The 9,215-nt window shown below is 44.3% G+C and overlaps 1 protein-coding gene across 1 annotated transcript in view; it reads left to right on the top strand.

Annotated features, from left to right (window-relative positions):
* Nucleotides 1-5,008, top strand: part of KPNA4 (karyopherin alpha 4 (importin alpha 3)) — a 15,772-nt gene extending 10,764 nt beyond the window's left edge. Inside the window, exons 13-16 of the mRNA XM_010138080.1 lie at nucleotides 316-387; nucleotides 1,057-1,219; nucleotides 1,917-2,011; nucleotides 3,090-5,008. Of these exons, the coding sequence (XP_010136382.1) occupies nucleotides 316-387; nucleotides 1,057-1,219; nucleotides 1,917-2,011; nucleotides 3,090-3,188 (429 nt within the window). The 3' untranslated portion in view covers nucleotides 3,189-5,008. The remainder of the gene's footprint in view (nucleotides 1-315; nucleotides 388-1,056; nucleotides 1,220-1,916; nucleotides 2,012-3,089) is intronic.
* Nucleotides 5,009-9,215: the final 4,207 nt, after the last annotated feature.

Raw genomic sequence — 9,215 nt, 5'->3', positions numbered from 1 at the left:
CCTGCTGATCTCTCCCTGTAATATGTGACAGCCGGTGATAAGGAATGCGAGAGAGATGAGCGCTGCAGTTATTGCCTGTGCTGCGAGTGAATGTCCCTTCCCATGGAAGATCGACTTGAAAACACGGTTGAGGGGAGGGGTGAACACTGAGTAACTCAAACATCTGCAGGGTTTGTTAGTTCCCTTCCCCACGTACTGAAAACCCGTAAGAGCGGTACCCCGCAGGATGGCACTGTCACAGATACAGATTTTCACTAGAATGCTGCATAACATGGACACTGGAATGATTATTTCCATTTACGGTTGTATTTTTAGGGTGACTTTGGTACTCAGAAAGAAGCTGCTTGGGCAATAAGCAACTTAACCATCAGTGGAAGAAAAGACCAAGTGAGTCCAACCTTACAAAAGGTCCATTCTCCTCTTGGGTGCATCAGCTGGTGGGGGGGGCTGCTTCTGCGCCAGGACTGTGAATGTCTGGGTGCCTCCTTTGTTCAGTAACTCTCTTCTCTGTTCCACAAGGGACTTAAGGGTGAACTTCAGTTGTTTCTGGAGTGACCTGAGATGAGGAGTGTCAATGGGGGTTTTGGAGGAGAGCTCTTCTGCTAGCTGCGAGTGATGATATTGAGGCTCTGATGAGACTCATGGTCATTTGACATCTTGGTCTTTCTTTTTTTCCCCTGTGGATAAGAGCGTGATAGTAGCCATTGAGTAGAAAGACTCTAGTTTCTTGTAAACCTGCAATATTAGATCTGTGATGGGGCTGGGAAGGTGGTGTCATTCTTCACAGATGAGATTGTGAATTTCTCAGTATTAAGACAAGGAGTTTCAGTGTGAGCTACTTGTGTGTTTGGAATGGAGATGTATTTGTAACACAATACATAAATGCTGCTGTTTAATTCTCTGAAACACGCATTTCTGACAGCGACTGCTGCAGGATACTCGTGCCTTGGGGGGTAGCTGAGGCTTTGACTGCATTAAGCTCATGGTATGTGTGCTGGTGGTGCAGTGTTTGCTCCTGCCATGCTCCTGATGTACCTCCTGGCTTTTCCCCTGTAGGTTGCCTACTTAATTCAACAGAACGTCATCCCTCCCTTTTGCAATTTGCTGACAGTAAAAGATGCGCAAGTTGTGCAAGTCGTTCTGGATGGACTAAGTAATATATTAAAAATGGCTGAAGATGAAGCGGAAACCATAGCCAATCTTATAGAAGAGTGTGGAGGTATGAGGCGGAGGATTTGGGGTGAATTTTGATAAGTAAAATGTGGAGGAGCTGGATGATGGCAGCGAAGTTCATCAGGTGGCTGTTTTCGAACAGCCTGGTGTACGTGACAAAGGAGTTTCTGTTTGCGCGGGGGTGACACACTTACCTGAATCCTGCAGGGGGTGGTGATGCCTAAAGCTCTGCTTGTCAGAACTACAAAAATACTTGTGTGTACGCTCTGCCTGTAACTTTGACTGCACTGGAGTTGCTTGCTGCAGGTCCGTAACTGGTGGCACATGAGCTACTAGCAGTGTGCGGATTTGGAGAGTCACAGCTTGGAGCTGTTGCACCAGGTGCTGAGAAGTTTTGTGAAGAAGAACTATGTCCTAGTGCTTGGCCCTCCTGCTTCCACAGATTTGCTTAACCCTCCGCAGTGAGAAGCAAAGGGAAGTGCTGTCATGGCTGGAACTGACCTTTTATGGAATTTCTTTCCTGGTCACAATAAGTATTCCTCAATCTTCAATATATCTCCCCAAAGCTCTAAGAAGCTTTTATGCTTTAAGCATGTCAAATGAGTTCAACAGCATCTTACTTGTTGTCACTCTATTCCTAGATGTGTTTTGAGTTACTTTGTATGGTGAGGCCTTAAGGAGAGGGAGTTTGTTTTCCCTGAACTTAGTATTTTAACTCTGTGACGTTTCCTGTGTGTTTGTAGGCCTGGAGAAAATTGAACAGCTACAGAATCATGAAAATGAAGACATCTACAAACTGGCTTATGAGATCATTGATCAGTTCTTCTCTTCAGATGATGTAAGTGTGTCACAGCTCTGCAATTTGCTTTTCTGACCGTTCATAACTACGGTTCAGGATGAAGGCAGCAGCTCTAAAGCCTGCTCTAAGATGTTTATTTGGTTTTTCAGAGAAGAATGAGCCCTTTTTTTTGAACCTGTTGTGTATTTACTGTTCTTCATGATGATGTATCTAAAGATCTGATGCTGGAGTTAAGCCTCATGTCTAGGGATTAAAATACTGGCTTTGAATAATTCTCTTCACTGTCAGCTTCTGTCTGTGTGACAGTTCACCTTTGATAAGCTCCCTGCTGACTCGAGGACTAAATCTGAGATTGTACTTCTAAGAAACAAACTATTGTGAATATTTTAATAATTTCAGGGGTAGGATGTGCTGATGAATGCCATTTTTGGTTTAAACTTGTAACAGATCAAAGGGCGGTTAAAAGTTAACTGCGTGTGAGGGAAATGCAATCTTGTCAGTCTGTGTCGTGAAGTTTTCTACTTGGCCGAAGAACTTTTGGGAGCAGGTGACTGCAGAAATGGGAGAGCTCCGCTGCATTCATGCCCTGCTGTCCACACTGGAGTTTACTTTGTGCTAGAGTTTCACTTTCATATGAACAATGACATGAAAGTCTTGTTTAGCAGCTGCAATTTTGTATATGCAGCAGAGCTTGGAGTTTAATCTAGTAGCAGTTTAGAAACCTGTGAACTCCCTGTTTACAGAAAAAGTGCAGTTTCAGCTTAAGATTTACTTGATTTAACGATAGTTGGTTTCTCTTAAGAACTGTGACAGTTTACAAGCTGGCAGTAAGGATGGTGCGTGACTGACAGAATACTTTCCAGGAGTGAAAACTGCATAAATGAGAGTCAGTTGGGTGCTGTGTTAGGCTGTCTACTAAACACCAGCTAAAATATTTCAGCCTTAGTTATTGTCGTTGTAGTGCTCTTACTGAACTGGGCGGGGGAAGAACGGCAAGAACATGCAAGGAAGTAGAAGAGGTGAAGAGAGAGATGCTCTTCAGGACTGCCTGGCTTTTTCTTCAGTGAGGCTTTTGTGTTTCTGTTCCCCCGCTCACGATGTTCTCATTCTGTTGCAGATTGATGAAGATCCTAGCCTTGTTCCAGAAGCAATACAAGGCGGAACATTTGGTTTCAATTCATCTGCCAATGTACCAGCAGAAGGGTTCCAGTTTTAGAGTGGTATTTTGGAAGTTAGGTACAATGCAGCACTGAATAAAACAAAAAGGTTTGATCCATCAATCTTGGCTCATGGGATCCACTGCTGCATTAAATCGGGAAAGAAAATGTGAAGATTTCATTTGGAATCACGGAAAAAGCCCAAATGAAGTCAAGGTGGCGAGTGGGTGCGAGTGAGAATGAGTGGCAAAACGTAACGAAAAACTTCACACTGAATGCTTATTTAGATTGTTCAAAGAAAAAGGGCTACAGGTCAAAGATCTTCAGTGCCTGAGAAGGAACAATGACTTCCTAGAGCAATTGGGGGGAAATGCAGTACTATCATTATCAAGCCTTGTAAGATTAAGAGAATAGGATGCCCATATAAGTCCAAGGAGAATGAGCCCAGGCCTTGCTATGAAGCACCGTGTGAATGGACAACGTTGAGTGAATGTCTGGACCCGATGCTGTGGAGCCAGGCTCATGTTTCCAATGCGGGGCTCTTCGGTCCCGAAGCAGGCTCCTCGTGCTGGCGTGGCGTGTGTACGAGAGTATGGGTGTGATGCTGTCTGTGAACGCATGCAAGCTTGATTCGCCTTCAGGGGGCTGACAACTAACCTAGTACATCATCAAATGAGTTCATGAGTGTTGACTTACACTGGACACACAAAGACCGGTTTAGCAGCAGACTCTGGTTTACTCCTGCAGCCTGTGTTTCTTTTTTTTTGGTTTGTTTTTTTTTCTCCTTATTTTTCTTTTAGTTATTTTCAGTTTCTTTCCTGTATGGCTTATTAGTTGTTTGTAAAGTCAGAATTTCAGGAAGGCTTCCCTGTGCATTTGCACCAGATGAATGTTTGATATTATGAAAAGCTTTCCATATCATCAAAACTAATTTGTAGATTTTTGCATGAAAAAAAACCCATACATTTCCCTTCAGATAGACTGTGTTGCAGTACACAAGTTGCCATAATAGTAGAAAGCAGTAAAATGTGGTAATAAAAATCTCATCCTTTTCATTTTCAAAGATAACATGAAGACCTTTGCATGTGGTAATTACAGCATAGTTCATTTTTAGATTTCGTTGAGTCCTGTAACCAGATGTTTCCGTTGTGGTAGGATACCGTGCTGTGTTTCAATGTTACTTGTTTTCAAACTTTGTTTTCTATGAAAATGATATGGAAACTTCTAAAAATGAAATTTGGTGCATATGTACTGCCGAATAAAGACCGAAAAAGAGGTGTGAATAGATGTACAAATCAAGTCATGGTTTGAACACCTTTAATATGCCTAATCCGATTGTTTTAGACTCTTTTTATCTTAGATGTAGGCAGCCATGAACAATCTATTTTGAGCCACTTTAGAGAGAAAAACTTTGTATTTTTAAGACTTGCACAAAAAGGATGCAAGTGTTTTTATAATTGGAGTAATGCCTCAGTTTTGAGGTTCTGCACACTAAATTCGAGGTGACGTTACAAATTTGTACAAAATGAACTCTTTATAAGGTGGCTCATTGTAGGAAATGCTGTGCCTTCCCCTTTGAGCACAAGTGTTGCATGAACAACAGTTTGCTATAATAAAACATACCAGATTAGCCACCATTAGCATCTATATCTACCTTGTGTTTTAAAATCAACTGGTAATTCTGAAACACTGTAGAATGGATAAAGATTATTTTGTGATCATAACTCTTTGTTGGACTAGAGTATTTTTGCAGCATTCCTTGTCATCAGAAACATGGTTAAAGTTTAAAACTAGAAGCAGCGGAAACTAGCTTGTGAAATTTATCCGAGTAGCGTGCAGGCTAGGCTGTCTTGGGGAAATAAACATTAAACCTTGCAACCGCGCTGGATTCGCTGTGTCTCTGTGTGTACGCTCCTGCTTCCGGCAGCAGAAAGGCACCGAGATCACTTGATGTAAGTTCCATTGATGTTTCCGAATATATTTTTTTTTTACCTCCCAAGCATTGGTGGGTGTGTTGTGTTATGTAGCCTTGGGGTAGATAACGATACTAAGAAATGGCTAATTTACCGAGTTATATCACGTGTGTTCACTAAATAAATGAGGGCTGTTTTCATGTGAGGTGTGGGAACCCTCAGACCAGGTGAACAATTTAAACTGGTGTTTTCATGGAAGTTGCAATGCCACAAGTAAAATTACTCTTAGTACGAACTTCACACCAAAATAGAAAAGTGCTTTATTGATTGGATCCTCTGAGGGGTAAGAGGAAAAGAGGCATTTGTAGCAGCTTTTATGTGTCCAAAACAAACCCCAAACCTCAGGGCAAGGTCCGCATCTGCTGCCAGTAAATGTCTCTTTGTGGCCCTTCCCCTGGTGTGATGGACTCGAAGTGCCGTAAGCTGGCCCTGTTGTGGCTGCAGCCTGGGCTCCTGCAGGGTCGGTGGTTTGCTGGGTCTCGTTTTTGGTGGGTTTTTAGGTGTAAAACTCTTCACCTGCTTCACAGCAAGTTCTATCCCTCTTTGTGTACCAAAACAGGGACAGCTCCAATGTTTCCACATCCACAGGGTGGCAGCGCTCAGAGGTCAGCACCAGCAAAACTGAAGCCAGTTTGTCAAATGCCTTTTTTTTTTTTCCCCCAAAGTTGCAGTTTGAGGTAATATAATTAATTACACTGTTGTGGAGAGGGGAGTTGTTTGGGAGGCTTGGGATAAACTAGAAATAACTAGAAATAATCCTTCACTGTAGGGATGCCGTAGTAAGAGTTACAGAGGCAGAAGACAGGCTTCTGGGCATAGCCTGCCTCTGCCGTGGAAGTCACAGGCTCACTCTGCCTGTGTGTGAATGTTTTAGCCTGTGACTGTTCTGAGCAGTGGAATTAGGTCGTCGGGAGAAGCAATTTGGGAAAATACAGAAATACGGGATCTTGGGGTTGGCCTAGCTGACTTAGGAGTAGGAGGAGGTCCAGGGAGGAAAGAGTAGTGTGCTGAATCCAAAGGGATGGCTTGAGAGAAGCTGGCCGTGTTTCTTTCCCCCTGCTGGCAGCAGAGCGGCCCCTGCCTGTGCGCGGCCTTTCACCCTTGGAGAGGTTGTCTGAGGGCTGTGCGGAGCTTCGAACAGACACACACCTTTGTCTCTCCACGGAGTGGTGTCTGCTGGGGGGCCCCGAGCACTCCCAGTGAGCTGTCTACTTCTGCTGCTTGGGAAGTGGAACAGGCTGTTAACAGTAATTTCTGGATTGCATGTGAAGGTACCCAGTGACTTAAACTGGTTTCTGGTAAAATGCACCTTGGGCAGCCCACAGCAAGAGAACCTGGTCCCTGCTGCCCAACCAGGGCGCTGCTCTTACTGTTTCAGAGGCCAAAGGAAGATCGTGGATGGGCTGGGAAGGAAGGAGGGGGTCACTGACTGCTTGAACATGAAGAAATCTGTATTCCTTAACCACTCCCACCATAGAGCAGGTCACATCAATTACCAAATTACTTTTGCTGCTTTACAACTAGGAATGTCTTCATATTGCTGACTTGTAGACTGCCACTTTAACCATAAATGTTTCTTCAGCTCTGCGTGTCACCAGATGACTGGCAGCCATGCTGGTCACAAGGCTGGAAGCAATTACAGACCTCCTGCATCTGGATCAAATAGACTTTATGGAAGGAACTGAGCAGCAGAAAATGTGTGAAGTTTACAAACTCCTCCCAATAGTAAGTTTTAGCTACTGCTGGAGTAAAACTCAGAAGGCACACAATTAATTAGTTAATGTTGCTTCAATTCCTACTGGAAACTTAATTTCCACCAAGAAATTTCCTTTTTTTGTTTTTTCGCTTGTAAATCCCCTGAGATGGGGGGGCCTATATTTATTCTGCTGGTTTGGTGTGCTCCCGTGCTGAGGAAAACAGTTTTCTTCAAGCTGTCATTAAAACTGCCAGGTGTAAATACCTTTATACTTCTAAATGTCTATAAACATGAACAGCTGCTATTATTAGAAAACAAAGGTGGGAGTCTGTGAAGGCCAGCTCCTGGTACCTGTGTTACAGAGCCCTGAGGGAGAGGCAGAGGGTCAGTAGTCAGACAGCATGTCAGCAACACCTGATCGTGGGGTGAAGCAAGTGTGTCATTCCCAGAAGGGCAGTTCTCCAGATTTAAGTGTCACCTCACAGCAGGTGCTGTAGCAGGGACCTGTTGTGGCACAATCCTTCTGCTCGCTGGAGAGGAAAAATAAGTTGTTTTCTGGGTTTTTTTCCAGTTCGTGCTTTGATGAGCCCCTGTGGCTGCTGGAGCACAGGTGAGGGGTGAGGCCATCAGCCTGGCCCAAGCTGTGGAGCTGCTCAGGGGGGAGGCAGTGGGTAGGGAAGGTGCTTCCCCACCCAAGCAGCACCTGCGAGAACAAGGGGGTGCAGGGCTCTGGGCCCCTCTGCAGGCAGGATGAGCACGACGGCTGGGGACCACCAGCAGTAAGGGTAACGCTGGGATTTAAGGAATAGTTTTGACAGAACGAACCACTTTTAAAACCTGGTGACTTCAGCCGAGTCTTCTGGCTGGAAAGGATGGAATTGTCAGGTGGTGGAAAGTAAAGGGGCAGTTTCCCCGGTTTAACCCAAATTCCTGATCTTTTTGGTAGCAAAGGAGGGAAATAACTCATGCTAGCTTGGGGTTGCTCACAGTTTGTCTCATTCCAAGCACAAGGAAAAACCATACCTTGCCGCTGTGTCTTGTCCTGTGCTCTTGGGTCTGTTCTGGGCACAGTCTGGGCTTGTGCAGAAACCCCATGGATGCTGTTAGCAGAACAGCTACCGCAGGATGTGCAGAGTAGTCCAGCGGAGTGTGTAACGCTGCAGCACAGCCTGAGAAATACCCCGTGAGTGGGCTGTGTGTGTGCAAAGCACACTTGTACAGTGCTCTCGCCATCCGACTGTACCATCAGCAACAACTGCCCCAGCATGGAAAAAAAGCTGGGATACGGAGTCCAGATCTAGAGGAACCTAAACTGAAGCTGGGTACTTAAAGAGCCATGTCTATTATTTTGGAATTAATTTTAGAATCGAATAATCTCTAATTCTAGAATTAAGCAGTACTAGGACTCCTGCAGACAGGGTGGTGGACCAGGCAGGCCTTGCTGAGTTTTTTTTCCCCTCCTCTTCTGTCATGGAGGTGATAAAATCAGGTATGTTTCCGCCCTCCTCTTCCTGCCCATATTTGTGGCAAAAATAAGAATTTTATCCACCCCTCCTCTGTGAGCACTGTTTTGAAAGTTGTGATCGTAAAGAACATGTATTAGAAACTGATTAGACTCAGGTAGCAAAAGTTATCAGCCAACAGATCTTCTTTGTAACCAAAATCAGGACCAGTGAGAGTTGGAAAACGTATGATTTTTATTGGAAAAGTTGTTCCTTTGGAGCATTGCAGCATCTGCGCTGCTACAAGTGGAATGACAGCAATAACAAGCACCATTTCAAGTTACAGTTGAAGAACTTCAACTCAATAGCATGCAAAAATGTCAATTAAACTTGTGAATTACTCTGAGCTGCAGTGGGGTTGGTGCCATGAAAGACAGGACTGCAAGGCTCACTCATACAGACGCACCACTTCGAGCTCCACACAGAGCCGCCACCTGACAGCAGCGAATTTCCCAGAGGTGTTTGATTATTCACAGTGCAATTCCAGATGTTTCTCAGGTATTTGTGTAACTTCCTCCAAACACCAGCTCTAAGACAGGTGTTTAGGAAACCTTAGTCCTGACATACTTGATTTCATTACAGCGTTTCCCTTTCAAATTCACCCATAACATCTGAGGGTAACTCTCCAGTTTTGGAGTAGTTCAAGGAGCTGCGAATAAATACAGAATAACGTGGAGCGTGAGGAACATCTACGTGGTGTCGCAGCTGGCAGAAACTGCGGTCCTGAGCTGTTCGCTTTCTGCTGCAGTCGGGGTTTTTTCTAAGCAAGATAAGCTCTAATTTTTCATTATAATAAATTTTAATGTGGGGGGGTAGGGGAGGTATTTTTTAATATACTTTTTTAAAATTAATTTTTAAACAACTGTCTTCAGTGGCCAAGGAGATAAACGCGCTCCAACAGAAACAGCCTCTGTG

Source organism: Buceros rhinoceros, unplaced genomic scaffold (genome assembly GCF_000710305.1).
Source record: "Buceros rhinoceros silvestris isolate BGI_N320 unplaced genomic scaffold, ASM71030v1 scaffold17746, whole genome shotgun sequence".
Classification (NCBI taxonomy): Eukaryota; Metazoa; Chordata; class Aves; order Bucerotiformes; family Bucerotidae; genus Buceros; species Buceros rhinoceros.
This window is presented reverse-complemented; position numbering and strand designations above follow the sequence as displayed.